At 59.0% G+C, this 22,025-nt stretch overlaps 11 protein-coding genes across 11 annotated transcripts; 5 read left to right on the top strand and 6 right to left on the bottom strand.

The window, feature by feature from the left end:
- Nucleotides 1–54: 54 nt before the first annotated feature.
- Nucleotides 55–1,755, bottom strand: BDZ90DRAFT_261082 (terpenoid cyclases/Protein prenyltransferase; the record flags this gene model as incomplete). Its single annotated transcript, XM_025508335.1, has 2 exons — nucleotides 55–964; nucleotides 1,028–1,755. 2 exons carry the CDS (start codon nucleotides 1,753–1,755, stop codon nucleotides 55–57), a joined length of 1,638 nt encoding a protein of 545 aa, XP_025361442.1.
- A 236-nt stretch (nucleotides 1,756–1,991) lies between these two features.
- BDZ90DRAFT_241335 (TFIIH basal transcription factor complex, subunit SSL1) lies at nucleotides 1,992–3,848 on the top strand (the record flags this gene model as incomplete). Its single annotated transcript, XM_025507390.1, has 4 exons — nucleotides 1,992–2,554; nucleotides 2,636–3,286; nucleotides 3,347–3,609; nucleotides 3,739–3,848. Coding segments are annotated over exons 1-4 (1,533 nt in total), but the record flags the coding sequence as incomplete, so codon positions are not given.
- On the bottom strand, nucleotides 3,636–5,757 carry BDZ90DRAFT_232925 (Clavaminate synthase-like protein). Its single transcript, XM_025506445.1, has 3 exons — nucleotides 4,986–5,757; nucleotides 4,661–4,916; nucleotides 3,636–4,587 (listed from the first exon to the last, which is right to left on the bottom strand). The coding sequence occupies exons 1-3, from the start codon at nucleotides 5,340–5,342 to the stop codon at nucleotides 3,926–3,928; spliced, it is 1,275 nt and encodes a 424-aa protein (XP_025361440.1). The 5' UTR covers nucleotides 5,343–5,757; the 3' UTR covers nucleotides 3,636–3,925.
- Nucleotides 5,758–5,931: 174 nt separating this feature from the next.
- On the top strand, nucleotides 5,932–8,701 carry BDZ90DRAFT_232924 (hypothetical protein). The gene has a single exon (XM_025506444.1). It carries the CDS (start codon nucleotides 5,969–5,971, stop codon nucleotides 8,243–8,245), a length of 2,277 nt encoding a protein of 758 aa, XP_025361439.1. The 5' UTR covers nucleotides 5,932–5,968; the 3' UTR covers nucleotides 8,246–8,701.
- On the bottom strand, nucleotides 8,073–9,838 carry BDZ90DRAFT_193016 (hypothetical protein). The gene has a single exon (XM_025503886.1). It carries the CDS (start codon nucleotides 9,786–9,788, stop codon nucleotides 8,367–8,369), a length of 1,422 nt encoding a protein of 473 aa, XP_025361438.1. The 5' UTR covers nucleotides 9,789–9,838; the 3' UTR covers nucleotides 8,073–8,366.
- Nucleotides 9,839–10,017: 179 nt separating this feature from the next.
- Nucleotides 10,018–11,225, bottom strand: BDZ90DRAFT_241329 (putative SEC17-transport vesicle fusion protein; the record flags this gene model as incomplete). The annotated part of the gene is made up of 5 exons (XM_025507389.1): nucleotides 10,018–10,117; nucleotides 10,196–10,332; nucleotides 10,431–10,605; nucleotides 10,681–10,861; nucleotides 10,946–11,225. The coding sequence occupies 5 exons, from the start codon at nucleotides 11,223–11,225 to the stop codon at nucleotides 10,018–10,020; spliced, it is 873 nt and encodes a 290-aa protein (XP_025361437.1).
- Nucleotides 11,226–11,435: 210 nt separating this feature from the next.
- On the top strand, nucleotides 11,436–13,129 carry BDZ90DRAFT_232922 (prim-pol domain-containing protein). The gene is made up of 2 exons (XM_025506443.1): nucleotides 11,436–12,459; nucleotides 12,538–13,129. The coding sequence occupies exons 1-2, from the start codon at nucleotides 11,501–11,503 to the stop codon at nucleotides 12,986–12,988; spliced, it is 1,410 nt and encodes a 469-aa protein (XP_025361436.1). The 5' UTR covers nucleotides 11,436–11,500; the 3' UTR covers nucleotides 12,989–13,129.
- Nucleotides 13,130–14,538: 1,409 nt separating this feature from the next.
- On the bottom strand, nucleotides 14,539–15,697 carry BDZ90DRAFT_232921 (snare-like protein). Its single transcript, XM_025506442.1, has 3 exons — nucleotides 15,151–15,697; nucleotides 14,968–15,056; nucleotides 14,539–14,882 (listed from the first exon to the last, which is right to left on the bottom strand). The coding sequence occupies exons 1-3, from the start codon at nucleotides 15,660–15,662 to the stop codon at nucleotides 14,821–14,823; spliced, it is 663 nt and encodes a 220-aa protein (XP_025361435.1). The 5' UTR covers nucleotides 15,663–15,697; the 3' UTR covers nucleotides 14,539–14,820.
- Nucleotides 15,698–15,833: 136 nt separating this feature from the next.
- BDZ90DRAFT_232920 (DUF572-domain-containing protein) lies at nucleotides 15,834–17,340 on the top strand. The gene has a single exon (XM_025506441.1). The coding sequence runs from the start codon at nucleotides 15,886–15,888 to the stop codon at nucleotides 17,002–17,004; it is 1,119 nt and encodes a 372-aa protein (XP_025361434.1). The 5' UTR covers nucleotides 15,834–15,885; the 3' UTR covers nucleotides 17,005–17,340.
- On the bottom strand, nucleotides 16,961–18,620 carry BDZ90DRAFT_232919 (hypothetical protein). The gene has a single exon (XM_025506440.1). The coding sequence runs from the start codon at nucleotides 18,571–18,573 to the stop codon at nucleotides 17,068–17,070; it is 1,506 nt and encodes a 501-aa protein (XP_025361433.1). The 5' UTR covers nucleotides 18,574–18,620; the 3' UTR covers nucleotides 16,961–17,067.
- Nucleotides 18,621–18,829: 209 nt separating this feature from the next.
- BDZ90DRAFT_253560 (V0/A0 complex, 116-kDa subunit of ATPase) lies at nucleotides 18,830–21,745 on the top strand (the record flags this gene model as incomplete). Its single annotated transcript, XM_025507799.1, has 3 exons — nucleotides 18,830–18,987; nucleotides 19,059–21,147; nucleotides 21,218–21,745. Coding segments are annotated over 3 exons (2,564 nt in total), but the record flags the coding sequence as incomplete, so codon positions are not given.
- Between the last annotated feature and the right edge of the window lie 280 nt (nucleotides 21,746–22,025).

The following is a 22,025-nucleotide window of genomic DNA, read 5'->3' as shown; positions in this document are numbered from 1 at the left end:
ACAATGCTACCTGCGATACAGGGATGTTGTGCTCCCTTCCTCGTCCCGCGATGGCTACGCCTCCTGACCATAAGCCCAAAGCATCATCCCTCTCACCTGCACAAAGCCCACGTTGAGCACCGGATGGGTCGGCAGCACCTCATTCCTCGCGCCGTCACCCTTCCCCGAACCATCATGATGGCCGAGCACGATCTTCTCCCTGCCTGGCGCCAAATTAAAGCCCAGCATTGACGAGAAGACCCTCCGTCTTAGTTCCTCGTTCTCCTCCTTCTCTTCTGCACCCTTCCAACTCTTGTAGCAGAACTCCCTCGTCTCCCTACACGGCCGGACAACATGTTGCGCAGCGCTCAGCCCTGCCAAATTGTAGCATGTGTGGTACGCATCCGCCTTTTTGCCCGGCTTGTCCCTCAGCCCTCCCTCTGCTGTCGAGGCTGCTGCTTCGGCTGGGGTAGAGCAGTCCGACGGGATGGATTGTGCGACGCAGAGAATGTAAGCTTGCAATGCTGGGCGATCCCACAGTTCCGGTATCGTGAGAGGCGCTGCTGAGGGCGAAGCGTTCTTGTGTGACGTTGTAGTCTCCTTCTCGACCTGCTGTAGTGACTCGACTACGCCCCACATCCCTGCACCTGAGAACCAGGAGTAGCACCCATCGACTAGCTTGTTGATCCGACCCTTGTAGCCACCACCTTGTGATGGGAAGGGACATTGCAAGCCGAGAGTCCACCGGGTCAGCTTCCGTACGTCAAGACGTTGTCGGCGTTCTGGCGCGGTGGACGACGAGGAGGCGCTGGAGTGAAGGGGGTCTTCGAGGAGAGAGAGACCGAGGTAGGCCGCTGCAGCACAGAACGCGTAACCGCCGTGCGCTTCTCCTAGTGCTGGGCGTGGCGAGGAGTTGTCGAGCTGGAGGTTGGGGTTGTACGTCGGGAAGGAAGTTGAGCTTAGCCCACCTTCGTAGGATTGGCAGCTGCGAGCGGGCGATAGTGAACGTCAGCTTCCTCTTCCTTGAGCGTCGAAACGATCTACTCACCTTGCCAAGAAGTCACTCATCCCTTCGAAAAGCTCTCTCGTTCCCGTCCCTGTGAGCGTCGCAATGCACCAAACGCAGTAGCTGGCCCTCACGTCGACCTCCCCACCCTCATGAACCGTGAAGCTCCCATCAGGCTGCTTGAGCCTCATCATCCAGGCGTACAGCTTCTTGCGATCGATCCCATCCCATCCTGCCTTGCCCAGCTTGGCGAGGGTGGTCTTGCCCGCAGATACCTGCTCACACTCTTGGCGGGATGGAACAGCTCCCGGGCCGCCTACGATGCACAAGGCGTTGATTGCAGCATAGGTGGCCATCAGGTGGCCGATGTGGCCTGGGCTACCGCCAAAGCCACCCTTATCAACGTCTTGACAGCTCAGCAGCGTGCTCACGGCTCGCATTTTCAACTTCTCATCAACCGGGTGCCCGAGAAGCGTGTACGTATGAAGGCTCCAATAAAGCAACCAAGGCCTCGTCGAATCGAAGGCCACATAGGCTGCAGGGAGTGGCTTGGCTAGGAGCTTCCCGATGAATGCTAGGTGGGCCTTCCGCCGCAGGATGGGGCCAGGGGACACATCCGGTGATACAGTAGTGTAGGGCCGGAGCACATCGTGGATGTCGGATTCGACGTATGACTCCTCGACAGAGGTCGGGGTGGGGTTCGCCTCGTCGTTGAGGGGACGGTGCGGCAGGGAGAGGAGGGTGTGGAAAGGGTCCGTTGAGGTGGCCATGATGGGCGAAGGGGGTGACAGGAATGAATGCAATGGAAAGATGCGAAACTCGCCTCTCTCTCTACCTTGACACTGCTTCAAGCGGAAAGTGGGAAATGTGTTCCTTTGTTCGTCGAAAAAGCGCCGCCTCCTTCGCTCCGTCGGCACGCACGAGCCAAGTCGAGGGGGACGGACAGAGCTGCGTCGATGACGGAGACGGAGACGGAGAGAGAGAGCCAATGGCACGCGAGTGAATTGTCATCTTCCAACTCACTCACCACCACTCCATCCATTGCTGCGCAGCGCATCTCATGCCACCCCGTGCCTCGACCTCCAAAGGTCCCCGTCGAGACGATGATTACGTCTACGACGACGATGAGGCGGATGACTTTGTAGCTGGCGGCGGCGGCGGCGGGGGAGGAGAGGACGACGATTCGGGCGATGACTTCCTCATGGCAGATGACGGCGACTTCGATGATGGCCGACACTTTGCTGCTGCCCGCCGTAAAGCGGCCAAGTCCGGGCGGGGTAAAGCATCCGCAGCCGCAACTGCCAAGAAGAAGGGTGCTCTTGGTGGTCCAAGCAAGGATGCCGGCAAGTCATATGCATGGGAGTCAAGCTTCCAGCGCTCTTGGGATGTTGTCGGGGAGGATCAGAGTGGGAGCTTAGAGGCATCGGTAAAGCATTTGTTGGCGCAAGGCAAGAGGAAGAGGGCGGCTAGGGAAGAGAGGAGAGTGAGGAGAGGAATCATCAGGCACCTGGTCCTTGTCATTGATGATAGCGAGAACATGAACGAGAAGGACGGCGGCAGAGGGACGAGGTGAGTAGCCACAGACAGGGCTAAGACTGAGCCACGCTCGAGGCAAAACTCATACCGCTCCCTGCACGCACACACGCCCAGACTGGACCTTCTTCTCCCCATAGCTCGTCGCTTCGTCAGCGAGTACTTTGAGCAGAACCCCATCGGCCAGCTTGCCATCCTCGCCATGCGCGACGGAGTTGCAGACCGGCTTGTCCCCATGGGCGGCAATACGGCTGACCACTTGGCCGCCCTCTCCCCTCCTAATCGTAATCGACGGCTGGAGCCCCGCGGCGACCCAAGTCTCCAAAATGCTCTCGAGATGGCTCGATCCACCCTCGCGCATCTTCCGACGACCTCTAGCCGGGAGGTCCTGCTGCTCAGCGGGAGTTTGACCTCCTGCGACCCGGGAAACATTCATCAAACGGTCGCTGCACTCAAGGCAGCGGGCATCAGAGTTGATCTCATCCACCTTTCGGCAGAGATGAAGATTTTGCGCGATATCGCCCAAGAGACGGGCGGGACGTTCGGGGTTGCCTTGAATGAGGGGCATCTGGAGGATCTGGTGCGGGAGGGCGTCCGTCCGAGGGAGATTGTCAAGAAAGAAGAGTCCGCGTCGCGACGGGTTGGCGATGAGGACGAAGATGGCGAGGACGACACGGGTGCCGAGTTGATGCAAATGGGCTTTCCGCTTCGCTTGCCCACACATGCTCCTCCGACTCTGTGCGCCTGTCACGCCAAGCTCTACCCGCCGTCAAGCAACAACGATTTCTCTGGGCCGTCAGCAACATCCTCAACCGGTGGATCGGCGAGCGCAGGTTTCCTCTGCCCCCGCTGTGGGTCCAAGCTCTGCGACGTGCCTACAGACTGTGCCGTCTGCGGCTTGACCGTCGTCATGAGCACACATTTGGCGCGCTCCTACCGCCATCTGTTCCCCGTCAGGAGATGGGTCGCAGTCAGCTGGGAGGAGCTAGCTCGACAGCGTGCGGCCAGGAGAAGAAAATGGCAAAGAGCCTGCTTGGGGTGCGATGAGGTCTTTCCGCCACTGCCGGAGGAGTATGTGAGAGCGGTTGAGAGTCGGCAGAGAGGTGAAGAGGGGGGCGAGGATGAGGTGATGGATGCGGGCGGTAACGATGGCAGCAATGCGCAAGTCAACGGATCCAACGACAATGGTCAAGGCGAGGGTGAACAAGCAGGTGGAGGAGCAGCGACGCTAGCCACCTCGTCACGATACGAGTGCCCAAAATGCGGCAGCCACTTTTGCCTCGAGTGCGACAGCTACACACACGAGGAGCTGTACGTCTGTCCAGGATGTGGGTGAGCGTCATCATTTCATATCATCATCATTCGTAATCGCATCATAGCATCGCAGCACCGCCTATAATCATCGTATCACTCTGCATCCAACGGGCATCGATGGGGCTGCTCGTCCACCTGAATACCTCCCCTCCTCGGATGATCAGCATCAGGGAATGGGGTCACCCATCCTCCTTCCGAGACGGGCGTGCTCAACCACAGCCTGAGCAAATGTCTACGGGGATGCGGAGGCGGGTGGTCCTTGTATGCCGTCCTGGCATGGAGAACACTGCTGTCCGACACGAACTGGCAATCCCCCACCTCAAGAATCATGTGCAGAGCCAGCTTCTGGGCCGTCTCCTCCAGGACCTGCATAGCCTCCTTCTGAGCGGCGGAGAGGGGAGGAATCTGCCCCGCCTCGACGAAACGCGTGGTCGACCACAGGTAGTACGGGTCGATCTGCACTGTCAAGCGATTATCGGGCTGGCCCTTCACCAACGTCGCGATGCTTCTCTTCATCCACGGGTTCTGTCCCTCCTTGCTCGTCGAAACCTCGCCCTTTCGATCAAAGTACCAATTGGGCTCGGCGAGTGTTCGTGCCACATCTGGTCGGTGGGCCTGAAGGTGATTCCAAAGGGCGTGAGAGGAGACCACGTCGCTTTCGCCTCCTTCTAGGGAACGTGCTAGGCAGCAGAGACCGATGAGCCCGCCCGAGGAGTCGACGTGAAAGTGCTGACGGGCCGAGGTGCGATAGATGCCTGCCGGTCACGATGAAGGGAAATAGGTCAGCGCCTGGCAGCGTTGTTATCCTCAAGGTGACAGGGTACCAACGAATCTTGTCAATATTGTCCCCAGTAAATTTGTCACCCTCGATATCTTTGACGTGCCCGAGAATGTGTCCGCGTCCATTTTGGCTCACACTGTTACCGAGGTAAGCCCCAACCATTAGGTAGGCGGCAGCCGTTACCTCGATCGGCCAGCGGTCGACCGGGAAACCCTTGAAGACGTAGAAGCCCGAGCCGTGTAAGATCTTCTGGCGGAGAGAGAGAAGGGTTGATTGAAGGGAGAGGGGAAGGTTGATGGTGGCCTGTGGATACGCGGAATTTGCCATGTCAGCCGCAGTGTCCCTGATACGGTGGTGCTACGTCGTGCTCACCCTCTCGATCTCCTCGTGAGGCCTGCCACTTGCCACCCAATCCTTTGCTGCTGTCTCCAACTGGCCGATCTCTTCTTCACTCCAGCGACGGATCCATCGCTCCTGGTTCTCGGGCTTCTCGTACTCCTCTCTCGTCCATACAGTCGGTCCCTCGATTTTGGTGGGCAGCTGCTCGTAGGGAGTGATAAGGGAAACGTCTGTGTCGTATTGCCCAGAGGTGAGAATGTTGGCCAGAGACGAAACCTCAGCGCCGGGAGGTGGTGGTACACGGCTTCCTGCCTGGCTCTTGAGGGGGTGAGTGTCTCCTGCGGGAGGGGCAAAGCTAGGGGCTGGCGGTGCCGTTGCTACAGGTGCCATGGTCGAGTCAAGTCAGATTGACAGCGAGGAATGGTGGCAATGAGAAGTCAAGGATACCTCAAGCTCATCTCAGCATATTCTATCTCTTGTGCGGCTCATGAGCAGGTCAGCCGACATCATTGCACTTCGCCTTTCCCCCCGCTCGTGTGCCATTGCCTATCGATGGCGATAGGATTGCGCCATCGCTCGTCGACCATGGTCCGTGCCTCTCGAGGCGAGAGGGCGACAGAGCCAAGCTGCCGTATCTCCGCCCGCCGCCTCGGCCTGGGAATATCGTCGAGGCTAAAGAAAGAATCGGGCTCAACGGGGCTCCTTGAGGGCTTGATGGCTATGAGTGGGAGCCCGATTGCTCAGCGTCTAGGGCACTGCGACGTTGCAATGATGTCGTCGGGCTGTCGTTCTCGTGACTCCATCGCAAATGTTGCGTGGCAGAAGTGAGACTCTCGCCCTGGACACCATCGTCAATGCTTGACGGACCCCGCCACCCTCGCGGATCACGTGGCTGGCCGGCCCGCCTCACGCCCAGACGCGTTGGTGAGGCGAGTCCAACTGGGCGGCTCGGCGTGAAGTCGTATCCGTCTTGCCTTTCCCGTCATTCGCCTCGCACATCTCAATCGCGCTTCGAGATGCCGCCAAAAGGCTCTTCATCGAGAGCTCGACAGCCATCAGCGTCCTCAGCATCGGCGGCACCCGCATCATCTGCATCCGCATCATCGAAAGCGCGTGGCGGCCGCGTCGGGAGACCCAAGAAGGTCGTTGTTGAGAGCGAGAGTGGGAGTAGCGATGCCGAGGATGAGGACGGACACGACGAGGGTGATGATGGCGAGGATGATGCGCGTCGTCGTGATGCCAGTCAGCATGGTCTCGAGACCAACAATCACACGGCGACAGTGAGGGCATTCAGCCAGACGAATCCTCTCATTCTGGACGAGGACGAGGAGGACGAGATGGCGTTGAGATCGCCTGTCAAGCCCATCCTCGCGCCACGCGTCCAAACAGCCGCGTCCAAGAAGGCTTTGGGCTCCTCATCAACGAAAGCAAAGTCCTCTTCCTCCAAGCAACCCGCATCATCCTCGTCCTCGTCCGGCGCTGCTGCGAGACGCCCGGTGTTGGGCGCAGCAACCTCGAGCTCGCAGAATGCCAGCAGTCAAGACCCTACGGGTGCGTCTGAGGCTAAGCCTGCTCGCAAAGGCACTCGCGCGCCCAAGACGAAAGCTGCTAAAGCCAAGTCAACCAAGGCGACCACCAAAAAGCCCGCCGCCTTCCTCGACTCGAGTGAGGACGAAGCTGTCGTAGCTGGTGTCTCCTCATCAGCAGACGAGGCCGATGCTGCTCCTCAGGCCCCACGGAGCGCAGCCGGTGTCAGTATGCCCGAGGAACAGATCCAGACATTTCTCGATGGCTACGATCTCGACGCGGCCAATCGGCTCAGTCGGGCCCGCACCCACCTAGCCGTAACTCTTGAAGGGGCGCGCTCTCAAATGGCCACAATCCTTTCGCGTCTACCATCGAGTGCGCGAGGCATGCCGCTGCAGGAGTTCATCGAGGCGTATTCTGCTGAGGTGAAATGCATCGTTAAGGGCGTCGTAGGGAGGACGCAACAACAGGAGATGGGAGACCGAGATGGATGGGAGGAGTTGAAGCGCAAGAGGGCTAGAGAACAGGAGGAGGAGAAAGCAGCCAAGAAGGGAAAGACGGCTAAGAAGGCTGCGCAGTCACCTGTGAGGCCGGCCACAAAGGGACTTAGAGCAGCCGGCCCATCGTCGCGAGCCAACTCCAACGCGACCGCATCGAGCTCAAAGACGCCGGCTCCCGCTTCGGCGACCTTCTCCCCGACGCTGGAGAACGCGCCCACCATGCCTCCCTTCCCCTCCTCCTCGACGTCAGCAGCAACACCAGCGCGCAGACAGCCGCCAAAGACGGGGCGTCCTTCTCGTCTGGCAAGAATTGGCGAGTCAGTCCAGCTCTTCAGCGCGAGCGGCAGCCCCATCATGGGAGTTATTGGCCCCAACGGGCAGTTCCAATTCATCCAAGTCGATGCAGGGCAAGGAGCAGTGGCGGAAGAGGATCCGTCCTCTCCGGTTGCACAGCAGCAGCAGCAAGTTCCCCGACGCTTGGCATCCCAAGCTGGCCCCTCCTCATCGGCAACGTGGCGTCCCCCAGCACCTTCACACCTACAACCTCCCTCTTCTCCAGCCGCAACCAACAGATCAGGCTTCTCCCTCCTCTCCTCCTCTTCTCCTGGAGGTGCCCCAGGATCACACGGCGGTGAATCAAGCATCGAGCTTCCCGACGCTGAAGCGGAGATGGAGCGCATCATCGCAGCAGAGGAAGCGCGAAGACGCGCACAGCGTGCTGCTGCTGCCCCGCCTGGCAATGTTACGACGCTCAAAGGCAGGCCATTCGGAGGCAGGGCTCCATCCACCTCGGCGCTGAGACAACCTTCGTCCTCTTCTCAGCCAGCCACCAGCTCACCCCTCCGAGGTGGGGCACACACGGCTTCCTCCTCGTCTATGAGGTCGCGCTTCGGCTTGGGCGGAGGCGGCAGTGTCAGGTCTTCGAGCTCTTCGCCGAGCAAGACTGCCGGTGGAGGGAGGAGCAGTAGCACTGGAAGTGCGAGTGGGAGCAGTGGGCGTGGCAGGCCGGCGACAGCCGGTGCCGGTGTGGGAGGCGGGAAGGGAGGACGACTTGAGACTATTGAGAGCAGTAATGATCTGGCCGGGATCGCGGCTGGGCCGGATGAGGTGGGCGTGAGCAGCGGCAGTCAGGGTAGCGGTAGCGCTTCGTCGAGGGGAGGTGGCGGGCAGCAGCAGCAGCAGCAGCGCAGCGGTGGTGTCGGTGGAGGTCTGTCCTCGATGATTTCCAGGTGGACAATCAGGGGGAGCAGCCCGAGGAAGAAGTAGGAGCGCGCAACGAGCAACGCTGCACAGCACGAGGACCAGCACCAAGGACTCTTTCATTCATGACCGCCATGACCAATTGCAATGCCTATTTTGTGATGCCATTCCTGATTCGCACGATGCCTTAGCGCCTTGATCGCTCTCTTTCCCTCTCTCTGTCCCTGCCCGCTTCCCTCTCTCGGTATCGATCATCGTACCGCCCATCATCGTCACGTCGATATGAGCGTCGCGAGTTGTGGTCATCGCGGTCTCGCCTTCGCCTGTCGTCGTCGTTGTGTCGATGATGTCTTCCACTCTCATCCCTGTCGTCATCGCGATCGTCTCGCCGTGAGTGTCGTGGCGGGGGGCTTCTTGAGGATCGTCTCGATGAGGACGAAGAGCTGGACTGCAGCAGCCTCCGCTGAGGAGTCGACGAGCCTCCATTACTCCGCACATCGTCACTCTCCTCTCTATCTCTCCTCACGAGCGGCTTGTAAGCCTTATACCTCTCTCCTCGGTGCTGTTGCTCCTGCCTCGCCCTTCCCCCTTGGGCACCACTCGCTCCTCCTCCTGCTGCACCAGCTCCGCCAGGAATCCTCTCCTTCGCCCCCAGCCCTAAAAGTGCGCTGCGTTTTACCACCTCTCTGCTACTCGTAGGACCCTTGCCCCCTTTGCCGGCGCCCTGACCCTCCTTCCATCCCATCCCACGTAGCAACGCTTTCCCGAAGTCCTCGACGGGCGTGGCTGCGTAGTCCTCTAATGTGGGCGCATCTGGGCGGGTCGAAGCGTCCTGCCTGAAAGCGGCTTCCTCGTCTAGAGGGGGTGAATGGGCGAGAGGGATCGTCCGCCCGGAGTTGAGGTTTGAGGAGGTGGAGTCGAAGCCGTTGGACATGAGGGCTCGTCGCGCCGCTGCGTCGTCATCGTCTTCATCGACTTCCATGGACATGGCGGATGAAGCTGGCCAGGGAGGAGTCTTGTCTCCCTCAAGGCCTTGTGCTTGACGCATGAGGGCATCCATCTCACGGCGTTCTTCCTCTGCTCGACTGAGGGGCGCGACGCTACCTTCCGCCTCGCCCTGGTCATCGCGGCGTCCCCCGCCCATTCGCTGGAGTCCAACCTTCTGCTCACCATCGTTGATCCTCTCTGGCCCCTTTGCTTTGTCTGTCGTAGTCTCTGATCGAGTCCTCGTCCCCGTCCCATCCCCCTTGTACTGGCCCAACCCTAAGCGACGCTTCCTGTCCTCTCTCCAGTCTCCCGCTCCATTCGACTTGACCAAAGGGATAACACGAGGTCCACGCTCACGATCATCGCTGCGATTGCGGGACTCTGCGCCAGCGCGACCATACCCTGCAAGCTCTTGTCGTGAGCTGCCACCGCTGCCCCTATGCGATGAGCGACCATGGTGGGCGTCGACGTCGTTGTCTTCGTCATCCTCATCGAAGGCGCGTCTGCTGAGGCCAGATGGGGCTCGTCCATTTGATGCTAAAGGGCTCGAAGGACGGCCATTGCTCGCTCTGCTGCTATTGCTAGAAAATGAGAAGCCTGCTCGTCCTGACGAGGAGGACATGGCTGCGCAGCTAGGAAAGCTGATGGGGAGTGGATGTCAAGACGGAAACGTAGCTCGAGGTGAGAAATCGCCCTTCTCGTCGTCTCCGCCTCAACTCCACCTCGGACCGACGCGAGCGGAGCATCAAGGGTCGAGGCAGCAACAATCTAAGGCAAAGATATCGCGCTCGACGTCGGCCAAGACGGGGTAGCATGATCATCCATTACAACTGCGGATACAAGTCGTTCGTCTAGCTAAGGTCAGGCTCCTCCATGATCCCCTTCCTCACATTCCTGAGCAGGCTCGCCTGCCAGCCAACCAGCCTCTTTGTTCGATCATAGTCTTGTACGCTGTTTACGACCAGCCAAAGCATCGATGAATCAGTAATCTGCCTCAATTATGCACGGACATGCGGCACAACCACTCACCGCTCATCAAAGACATTGACGTCGCCTTGCTCACACGACTCGAGGACGGAGTGGAGGAAGCGTCCCTCCATGGTGGTGGGAAAGGATGGGTCCTGTTGGGCGTAGAAGCCCATGGCATTCCCGCATGCCACGTAATCCTGAACGCGGAAAGGATAGAGTGATCTCAGAGTCAGTCGAGAGGCGCAGCTGAGAGGCTCAATCCCCCTTCCTCTACCTCCAAGTCAGCGCTACTCACCGGCAGCGCCAGATAGCAGAGCCCCGCATTCAGGTAATAGTCCTTGACCGAGTACCTCGTCAGATTCGAGTCGAGGCTCATCTGTGCGACCTGCTCCCATCGTTCGATTGCACGCTTGTAGTCGCCTACGTCTGTTGCAAGCTGCGCCGCTTCACGATAGCATCCGGAGGCCGTGCTGCGAGGGCGCAGACGATCAATCACGGTCAGCAATCGAAGAACAGAGCGAAGGCGGACGTCGAGCGCATCTCACGCGGCGGCTCCCTCCTGAATATACCATTCTGCTGCCTGCTCGTAGCTCTGCAGGGCCTTCTCCGGGTCGTGTGCCTCATTTTTGTATAGCTCGGCGATGCCCTTCTCCCTGTCTGCTGCTTGGCGAAAACGTCCCTTTTCGATAAGTATCTGTCTGCAGCGAGTGAGAGAGGTGACGGCGACTGGATGGCCAGAAGGCAAAGGGGGGGAACGGGTCAGTCAACGATGGGAAATGCAGCATGTCCAGAGGGAGCTGGCCTGCTCACGCTCCGGTCTGGTCATCTTGAAGCACTTGCTAGCCTCAAAGAAGGTATTGGCCGCATAGTCGGTCTCTCCCGCTTTGATCTCCGTCTCTGCAGCCTTCATGAAAGCATGACCGGCATCGTCGAAACGGTTGGCTGCGCGAAACTTGTTGGCAGCGGCCTTGTACAACTCTGCGGCTTCCTCGAGCTTGGTGGACGAGGAGCCGAAACTGAAGAAGCCTCCCGTGGACTGAGCGCGCTTCTCGGCGGTCTTGAGGAGCTCTTCGGGCGAGGAGGAGGCCATATTGTGGGGGAGGAGTGGTGGTGTGGGGGAGAAAGGAGGATGGCTGTGCGCTGCCGGAGGTTGACTGTTGGTGGTGGAGCACCAGTCCAAGCCACGATCCATCGCTCGGCCCCCTGGCTGAGCCCGTTCCGACTGTGGCTCCTCGACGCCCTCGACGGCCTCTCTACGCGGAACGCGAGTCGCGTTCAACGATTCGAGATTCGAGGTCAAGCAACACCTCAGCATCCACTCCTCTGCAGCATCCCCTCATTTCCCCTCTCAAGCCGCCACTCAGCATGGCAGCAGCAGTCCTCCCACCAGCGCGGCCACCACCGCCACAGATGGACATCGATGGTCTTGACGGGGACGACACGCTCGACATGGCCATGGAGCAGATAGATGAAAAAGCAATCGAGCGAAACGACAGCACAGAGCCAATGGCCATGCTTGCCTTCTACAAGCGTCTCCTGCCCTTCAAGTCCCTCTACGTCTGGCTCAACCGAGATCTCCCACATCAGCCTACAAAGAACTTCACCAATCGCGAATTCGCCTTCACCCTCCTCAATGACGTGTATATCCGCTACCAGTCCTTCTCCAATTGGGAGGAGTGGAAGAAGGAGGTCGTCCGCCTCAATCCTGCGCGTTTTGAGATCGGTCCAGTGTATACCGCCAAGCCGAAAGATAGAAAGATGCTACAGAAATCGGTCTTTCGCCCCGTATCACGCGAGCTTGTAGTGGATATCGACATGACCGATTACGATGCTATCCGCACGTGCTGTTCAGGAAAGGGAATTTGCAAGCGCTGCTGGGCTTGGATCGCCATTGCGGTACAGGTGCTGGACGAAGGGCTGCGATCAGATTTTGGATTCAAGCATCTCCTTTGGGTCTACTCGGGGCGACGTGGTATCCACTTGTGGATCTCCGACAAGGAGGCTTGCGAGCTGCAGGACGATGCGAGAAAGGCGATTGTGGGGTGGTTGGAGGTTGTCAAGGGCGGGGCGCAGCAGGCTAAGAAGGTTGAAGGCACGACTGGGTCCTTCAACAAGACGCTGCATCCTGCGCTGAGGAGGGCGATCGGGAAAGAGGGGGAGAATGGACCCCTCAAGAGCGCCTTTGTTGAGACCGTGCTGAGGGATCAGGACTGCTTCAGGGCAAAGGAGCAGTGGGAGATCTTGCTGCAACTGTTGCCGTCCTCTGAGAGCGACGCCATAAACAAGCTGCGCAACAAGTGGGAGGGCTCGTCGCGGTCATCAATGTGAGCAGATACGCGCGCGAGGGTGTATGAGAAGTCCGCCGAGCTGACCCATGCAACGTCACCTCCTCTTACTCGCAGGGACAAATGGTCCGACATCTCCTCAGCAGCCGCCAAGTCAGGCGAACGCACCTTCAACAGCGTCTGGAAGCCCGCGATGGAGGACATCATCCTCCAGTACACCTATCCCCGCATCGACGCCGAAGTCTCCAAGCACCTCAATCACTTGCTCAAGTCCCCCTTTGTCGTCCATCCAGCTACGGGCCGAGTCTGTGTGCCAGTGGACCCAAAGGAGGTGGCTGACTTTGATCCGGAGAACGACTGCCCCACCGTTGCGCTGCTGTTGAGGGAGCTCAATGAGTGGCAGAGGACGCATGGAGCCAGCGGTGGCGAGGTCGGGAATGTGAAGGGAGATTGGGAGAAGACGAGCTTGAAGAAGTATGTGCAGCTGCTTGATAGGCACTGTGCTGCCATCTACAAGGAGGCGGCGGCCAGGAAGAGGTCGACGCAGGCCTTTTCGACTGACTTCTGATCAAGCTGCCCGTCAGAGGAGGCACAGAGTATTTGGGTCCCATGGCTTTCTCGTTCATCATCATCACTTCATGTTCCGTATCAGCTACCCTTTTTCCTTGTAATCATAGCCCGTTTCAGCATACGAACCTCGATTATCGCGATAGCCCAGACCATCTCTGCGTCTCACCGTACGCTTAATGACTCGGCTTTGCCACGCGACGTCCACCTCTCCCAGCCCTGCGCGCGGGCGGCATTCGAGTCGCCCTCGGTGCTTCCTCGTCCGCTTGGTGCCCGTCGCACGACTTTGTCCGCCACCACTTCCCTCGTTATCAGTACCACACCACATCATCACCATGGCAGACTCAGAGCCAATGTTCGACCCTTCGCTCAAAAAGAAGAAGACGAAGAAGGCAGTCGACTTTTCCGGCCTCGACGACGGCGCAGACAATGCCGCGCCCGCTGAGGAGAGCAGCGCTGCTGCAGCCGGTTCAGCTGACGCCGCTGCTGGGGGCGACGACATGTTCGGCGGCCTCAAGAAGAAGAAGAAGAGCAAGAAAGCCATCCCTATGGACCTCGACGATGTTGCTGAGCCCAGCACCGGTGCGGCCGACGCAGAGCCTGAGGCAGCGGGTGCGGCTGCTGATGCTGCGCAAGAGGATGGAGGCGATGCAAATGGCGCTGGAGGTGACTTGGACTTTGGCGAGATGAAGAAGAAGAAGAAAAAGTCAAAGAAGGCCGCCTTCGACATGGAGGCGTTTGAGAAGGAGCTGGGAGAGGGAGAGGGCGGAGCTGCTACACCGGCAGATGGCGAGGATGCGACGGCGCAGGGTGATCTGGGCGACGACGTCTTTGCCGCCGATGATGGCGACGACGGTGCTGCTGGTGGCAAGGAAGAGGCAGAGACATGGCACGGTACCGACCGCGACTACACCTACCAAGAGCTGCTCGGCCGCTTCTTCAACGTCCTTCGTGCGCAGAACCCTGCCCTCTCCGGGGACAGGAAGAAGTACACTATTGTCCCCCCTCAGGTGGCTCGTGACGGCTCAAAGAAGACCTCATTCGCCAACGTCATCGACATCTGCAAGCGCATGCATCGCCAGCCGGACCACGTCATTCAGTACCTCTTTGCTGAGCTGGGTACTGTGGGGTCCATCGACGGGTCGCAGAGGTTGATCATCAAGGGAAGATTCCAGCCTAAGCAGATTGAGAACGTACTGAGGAGGTACATTGTCGAGTATGTGACTTGCAAGACCTGCAAGAGCCCGAATACGCTACTGTTGAAGGAGAACAGGTGAGTGAACGCTCTGAGGAGGCAGCATTGCGCTATGGGGTTGAGAAGCTGACCTTGACCGTCTCGCCAACGCTTTCAGGATCTACTTCATGAAGTGCTCAGCTTGCGGCAGTCAGAGATCCGTCTCGGCCATCAAGACTGGTTTCCAGGCGCAGACCGGCAAGCGTGAGTATCACGAGTTCTGGCAACGGTGTGCCTTTACGCGGTTGCTGACCCCACTCCATCCTTCCCCACACCTTGACAGGCTCCAAGATGCGTGCGGCTGCTTCATAGATGCGGGGATTGGTTCATCTTTGACATTCGTACTGTTGGAGGCAGCGGAGGGCCGCCACGCAGCATGGCGACAGCGACGGCAGACTACACGTTGGAGACCCGCTGTACACTTGCCTTGCACGCTGCTCACTTCATCACATCATCATCGCGACCCGATAGCTCTGCTCGCCTGCGTGTCGATCATCTTCCCTCTCCTGTGCGCGCATGATGACAGTCTGACGCCGAGCTCACTCTCGCTCACTTGGTCTCTTGATGTATGGCATTATTTTTCACAAAGTCTTGTTCGCTCAACCCTGCAAGATCCTCTGTGCTACCCTCTCCTTGAGCGTTGAGTAGGCGCTCATGATGGCTGCGGGAGCGATTGGAGCAAGGAGGGCACGACGGTGTCAGCAGCTGACCTCACGCCATGACTGAAGAGGAAAATGAGTACTCACTCTGCTCGTTAATCTGAATCTCCGTCGCGTCTGGCCTTGGTCTCGAGACGCGAGATGCAATCGTCGCAGGGTCCGTCTCGAGGATGATGCTGAGCGAGAAAACAAGTACGAGGCGAAGAGAAAGAGAGTCAGTGACCAGCTGTGACAGGTGCTAACAATTCTGCTAGCATCTTCCGCACTCACCCATCATCCACCGCCTCATCAACCGCCAACGTCACCAAGTCCAGATTCTCGAGCAATGTCCTCTTCTCCAAACCCTGTCCAGCAAGGAGCATCCCAATTGCCTCCCAAAGGCTCGACAGGAGTGACGAGACCATCAGCTCATTCTCCTCTGCCGGGCTGACCACGACGAGATGCACATCCAGGGTCGACTTCGAGAGGAGGAGGTGCGAGTCCAAGAGCTGGATCTCCGTTGAGCCGCTGCTACCGCTAGATGAGGAACCTCGCTTCGAGACCTTTTCGAGTATGCTCTTTTCGAATGCGCGCTGCTCTTTCAGAGTGGTGAAGGGGTTGGCAGCTGTGAGTTGACGAGGGGCATTGCCGGCGCTATGATGCGGTGTTGTAGTTGCTGCACCTGCTGTCGCCGCTGCTGCTGCTACTGCTGCTGGAGGCTGGTAGTACTTGGCAAGAATGCGACTCCCTGATGAGTCGAGAATCAGTAGCGCCGTGACCGAGTAGAGGGTGAGGTTGGTCATAGCGAGGGGCTGGTGAGAGTGTTGGTTGCGACGGTGAGAAGGAGTTGCGACACTGGCCCTTGGAGGCGACACGGCCTGGCTGGTGCGCATCTCCACGTGGCGCGTCAAGCGCTCAGTCCGAGCTCAGGAACAAAGTTGGCCATCCAGCAGTTGGCCCACCTTGGCCTCCTCAACACCACTTCCTCGCCTGCACGGCTCCCAACACCCCCTCTAGTCGCCCATCATGGCAGAGCGTAAAGTCCTCTCCAAGTACTACCCGCCGGACTTCGATCCCTCGAAGATCAAGCGCGTCAAGCGCCCGCAAGGTGGTCAAATCGTCGTCCGCTTGATGGCTCCCTTCAGCATGCGCTGCAACTCCTGTGGCGAATACATCTACAAAGGACGCAAGTTCAACGCTCGCAAAGAGACGGTTCAAGGCCAAGACTACTATGGCATCCGCATCTTCCGCTTCTACATCAAGTGCACGCGCTGCAGTGCTGAGATCACTTTCAAGACTGACCCGAGAAATACGGATTATGTCGCTGAGCATGGAGCGAGTCGCAACTACGAGCCTTGGAAGGAGGGCAAGGAGCAAGACGAAGCGGATGGGCAAGCTTACGACGACGATGATGACGATCCGCTCGCCCATTTTGCAGAAGAGGAGCGCCTCCGCGAGCTTGAAGCGCAGGGTAAGAGTCGCGAGGATGCGGCAGCCAAGATGGTCGAAGAGGGAGCCGACCCGATGGCTCTGCTTGAGGCAAGACAGCGCGAGTCGAAGCGTGAGATGGAGATGGAGGACAACCTGCGAGACATTCGATCACGCAACGCCAAGATGGACCGTGTGGATGCAGGAGACATCATGGACAGGCTGACGCAGAAGCGCGCCGCGAGGGATGAGGAGAGGCGCAGATTGGATCCTGAAGAGGAGGAGAGGCGCAGGGCTGAGGAAGAGGATGAGTTGCTTGTCCGCAAGTACTTCAGCAGGGCAGAGGATCTGGGTGGGGAGGAGGAGGAGAGGGAGTTGGAAGCCGCGTTGAGGGGTGGGGGAGCGGCTGCAGACGATGATGACGACCAGAGCTCAGCCACTGGTCCCTCAAGCAGCGCCTCCCCTCTTCCACCCGCGGCTAATACCAGCAACGGCAATGGCAGCGGTAAAGCAGGCGTAGTTGTTAAGCGCGCCCTCGCCGACACCGGTGACGACGACACAGAGCCAGAAGTCACCAGCCTGCTCAGCGAGCGAGCCAAGACGCTCCTCGGCTCTACGAGCGCATCAGCAGCATCACCACCGCCCTTGCCCATGCCGGCAAAGAAGAAGGCAAAGAAGGGCAATGCGCTTGGTATTGTCAGGAAGAAGGTGGCGTAGAGCCGCCACGAACGACCCATTTCTAGCTTGTTGTACTCATACTATATCCAATCGCTTAATCGCTTAATCGTCACCACCAGCTTCCAACCAATCCCCAAATCCGTCTCTCCTCTTCCCTTCGTCATCTTTCCCCTTGCCCTCCCCATCCTCCACCTCGTCGTCATCCTCCGCATCACTCGCTCCCCCTCTGCCACTCCTCCTGAATCGCACCTTGTTCCCTTCGGCCAAAAATGCCTCCAACCTCCTCTGTGCAAAGAATCGCCCGTCCATCCTCTTGACACACTCCCTCGCGTCCTCGACCCTCTTAAACTTCACAGTAACAACCCCCTCCGGCTCCTCGTCATACAACGTCACGCTAGTCACTGCGCCGATAGCCTCGCACTCCTCGCGGACGTCGCCCTTGAGGTCGAGAAGGAGGGACGGATCCTCCTCGAGCTCAGAGAGGGTAAAGATGCGCTTGAGGATGACGAGGCGGGATGTTGGGTGGGCGTATCCCGCGCGAATCCCTGAAGAGCGGAGCGAGGCCGATTCCTCGTCGTCGCTGGCGGAGTCCCAGCCCGAGAGCTTGTCGGCCATTCGGGCGTAGCGTTTGGCTGCACGCTTCTTGTCGGCCTCGGTCCGCGGTGGTGGGCGCTTGACGTTTGAGCTTGAGGCTGAGGCTTTGCCTGGGTCCGCGGATGACGAGGCCGTTGCGCTAGCGGATGAAGAGCTCGCAGCATCGTTTGTCTTCTCCTTTGCAGATCCTGTCGACCCCTCAGCCCCCTTCTTAGCACCCACCGCGTTGCTCTGCTGGCCCCCACTCGCCTTGGACCAGTCCGCCATCTCTACCTTCATCAAAGGCTTGCTCTGCCCCTCTGCCGCCCGCAAGCACGTACCATCCAACAGCTGAATGGCCAGCTCGCAGCTCTCTGGCTTGAAGAAAGTGACCAGCGCCTCGCCCTTGAACATGTCCCCTGATGCCGGGTCGGTGTACAGCTTGATTCTCGGATTGCCCGCGTCGTCTTCTGAGATGATGCCGTAGCGTGAGAAGACGGAGGCAATTTCCTCTGCGGTTGCATCCAGGGGGAGCGAGGAGATGAAGAGGGAGGAGTTGATGCGCGGGCGAGAGGACGCTCCGCCTGACGCGGCACCTGAGCCTGATGGAGAGCCCGCCTTGCCGTTGCCTCTGGCAATCTTCTGCTCTCTCACGACTCCGGCTTCGTTGACAGGCAGCGTACTGCTTGTCGGCTCCCCACTCAGAGAGTTGGGATCTGTAGTTCCCTCCTGCTCAGCCTTGCGCTTCTTCTTGTTCATCCTCCTCTCCACAGGAGCGGCAGGCTGCTCTTCATCTACGCCCGAGACTGCGTAGGCATCTTGCTGCTGCTTGAGCTCGTCTTCGTCGATGATGCGGCGCCAAGTTGAGGTTTGGTCGTCGTATTCGTACTCTATGCCCGTGGAGAGGTCCTCGTATTGCCATTTGCCGGTCGTCTGGTCGAAGTGCACGTTTGAAGCGGCAGAGGAGGGAGCTGAGCCACTCGCTGCGGATGGCGGCGGTCCTGATGAGCTGCCGCTCGCTTGTCGATCTGCCATGATAATTGTATGGTGGTGAGCAAGACCTCCTGTTGGATGGAACTGAGCGAGCCTTGTTCTCGCAGCCCTCTGGATCTCTGTCCGCCCTCAACTCGACTCGACTCGACTCCACACGCCAAGTCTGCCACGCGAGTCGGAGCCGTCCGCCCCGCCAACGGGAGGCAGGTCTCTGGTCTGTGAGCCAGGGGCCACAAGGCCGCTCAGCCAATCACAACGAGCTGCATTCCTCACCATCACAAACCACCTGCGCTGCCCATCATGAACGGTCGCGGGGACCATGTCCCTCGTGTGGGCAACCAAGAGTCCCTCTACCGCTCGGCGCAGATGTCCCTCGTTCAGATCTACATGCCTACCGAGTCTGCTCATGCGGCCGTCACTGAACTTGCGCAGTTGGGAAACGTCATGTTCAAGGATGTGAGTGCCAGCGCAGCGAGATCAACAAGATGCTTTGGCCACTGACATCAATGGCCCCTTCCTCTGCACAGCTCAACCCAGATGTGACCCCCTTCCAGCGCACCTTCGTCTCTGACATCCGTCGCCTCGACGAGATGGACCGCCGTGTGCGTTTCCTCCAATCGCAGATGGAGCATGAGAAGGTGCCCGTCCGCCCTCTCGAATCGGCCCTTCCCTTCCTCAACTTCTCCACTGGCGGTCGACGTGGCCCTCTCCAGATGGACGAGCTCAGCACAAAGCTGCGCGAGCACGAGGATCGCATCGGTCAGATGAACGGCAGCTACGAGACGCTGCAGCGACGTTTGCTCGAGCTTCAAGAGGCTCGTCACGTCCTTCGTGAGACGGCCGTCTTCTTCAACCAAGCAGATGGCAGGCATGAGCACATCCGCACCAGCACCGATGACGACCATGCGCCCCTTCTCGATGACATGGAGACCGGTGGCGGTCGCGGCGACAATGACAGTGGCTTTGGAGGTCCTGCCTTCGACCTTGAGTTCGTCGCAGGAACAATCGAGCGCAGCCGCATGCCCACTTTCGAGCGCATCCTTTGGCGCGTGCTCAGGGGCAACCTCTACATGAACTATGCCGAGATCGACGAGACCTTTGACGAGCCTGGCAAGGAGGAGCCTGTCCGCAAGAACGTTTTCATCATTTTTGCCCATGGGCAGGAGCTCCTCAACAAGATTCGCAAGATTGCCGAGTCCATGAGTGGTACTTTGTATCCCATCGACTCGTCATCGGACAAGCGCGAGGCTGCGCTCCGTGACGTCCACTCGCGCATCGAGGACCTGAACAATGTCCTCTTTACCACGTCGGCTACTCGCCGCACCGAGTTGGTCAAGATTGCAGAGACGCTGAGCGCTTGGGCAGATGTGGTGCGCAAGGAGAAGCTTGTCTACGCCACGATGAACAACTTCCTCTTCGACTCGCGACGCAAGACGCTCATTGCAGAGGGCTGGTGCCCAACCTTTGCACTTCAGTCCATCCAGCTGGCTCTGCAGCGAGCAGCGGAGAATGCGGGCACCAATGTGCCTCCCGTCCTGCAGGAGCTCAAGACCAAGCAGACTCCTCCGACCTACCAGCTCACCAACAAGTTCACCGCCGGCTTCCAGTCCATCGTCGACGCCTACGGTATCGCTGCGTATGGGGAGGTCAACCCAGGTCTCACGGCAGTCATCAACTTCCCCTTTCTCTTCGCCGTCATGTTCGGCGACATAGGCCACGGTCTCATCATGACCCTCACAGCTCTCGCCATGGTAGTGTACGAACGACGCCTGTCCAAGCTCGATGGAGGCGAGATCTTCGACATGTTCTTCTACGGTCGATACATGATCTTGCTCATGGGCGCCTTCTCCGTCTACACTGGATTCATCTACAACGACATCTTCTCCAAGTCGCTCAACCTCTTTAAGACGGGCTTCGACTGGCCCGCCAACGCCACTGGCACGGTGGAGGCCCAGCCCAATGGCAATGTCTACTTGATGGGTCTCGACCCTACATGGCATGGCGCGGACAACAACTTGGTATTCACGAACAGTATCAAGATGAAGATGTCCGTCGTCCTCGGTGTGCTGCACATGTCCCTCTCCATCTGCACGCAAGTCCCCAACTTCATCCACTTTGGTCGCCCGTCATCCATCATTACAGAGTTCCTTCCCCAGATCTTGTTCCTGCACTGCCTCTTTGGCTACCTCGTCTTCATGATCATCTACAAATGGTCCGTCGACTGGTACGAGACGGATGCCACGGGCAACCTCTTCAGGAACAACCCGCCCTCCCTTCTCAACGCGCTCATCTACATGTTCCTCAAGCCTGGCCAGGTCGAGCCGGAGAAGGAGCTTTACTCGGGTCAAGCATTCGTGCAGACTGTACTGCTTGGTCTGGCGTTCATCTGTGTGCCGTGGATGCTGGCCGCTAAGCCCTACTTGATCTGGAAGGAGAAGCAGCGCACCGCCGGGCAGGGGTACAGCCATCTGACGGCCACCGATGAGGACGAAGAGGAGCAGCTTATCAACGGCGCGGGAGAGCGTGTTGAAGGGCACGGCAGCGGTGGTGAGGGTGGTGAGGAGCATGGCGAGGAGTTCGGAGAGGTGGTCATCCATCAGATCATCCACACCATCGGTACGCTCGCTGCGAGGCGCACACTCGCGCAAGTTCAAGCTGACCTCCTTCTTTGCCTTTCCTCGCACAGAATTCTGCCTTGGCGCCATCTCGAACACGGCCTCCTACCTGCGTCTCTGGGCCCTTTCCCTTGCCCACGCCCAGCTCTCCGAAGTCCTCTGGACCATGACGATCCAGAACGTCTTTGGGATGACGGGCATCACCGGAGCCCTCGCCACGGTAGCAGGCTTCGCCGTCTGGTTTGCCGGCACGATCAGTATTCTCTGTGGTATGGAGGCTCTCAGTGCTACGCTGCACGCTGTGAGGTTGCAGTGGGTCGAGTACATGGGCAAGAGTTTCATTGGCGGAGGCACGAGGTTTGAGCCTTTGAGCTTCGAGCAGGAGTAGAGGGAAGACAAAGGCAGGACATGAGCGGGGAAGCGAGCGAGCGAGCGATATCGTGGCTCGCAAGCAAGCTCGAGTCCATCGTCCTCGTGACCCTTTGCCGGGCGGAGTGTTGCGCCCCACCCTCAACTTCGTCTGCGCTACGCTACGCTATATTTGCCGGCAATGGAATTGATTCGCAGTATGCCTCGGCCCTTAAGACGCTCATGCAGCGACTCTTGGCACAGCCCGATCTGGTGACGTCGAGGATGATAACGCCGCGCCATGGCCAGACTGAGGATCTGGGCTCTCTGTCGTCGTGACCAGCCGGCTGTTCTAGCCTTGGAGTAGCATGGGAAAGCTCGTTGCGATGACGTCGGGCGAGGAATGGCGCGATCTGAGGAGATGGACTCTCCTCAGCCGTGTCTTCCGCAGTGTGGTGCTGATTGCCATGATCGGGAAGACACGGGACGGTACTTCCCCACACTGAAGATACCCTTTCTCACCAGCATAGT

Source organism: Jaminaea rosea, assembly GCF_003144245.1.
Source record: "Jaminaea rosea strain MCA 5214 unplaced genomic scaffold BDZ90scaffold_9, whole genome shotgun sequence".
NCBI lineage: Eukaryota > Fungi > Basidiomycota > Exobasidiomycetes > Microstromatales > Jaminaea > Jaminaea rosea.
The sequence above is the reverse complement of the archived record's forward strand: the minus strand, read 5'-3'. Positions and strand labels throughout refer to the sequence as shown.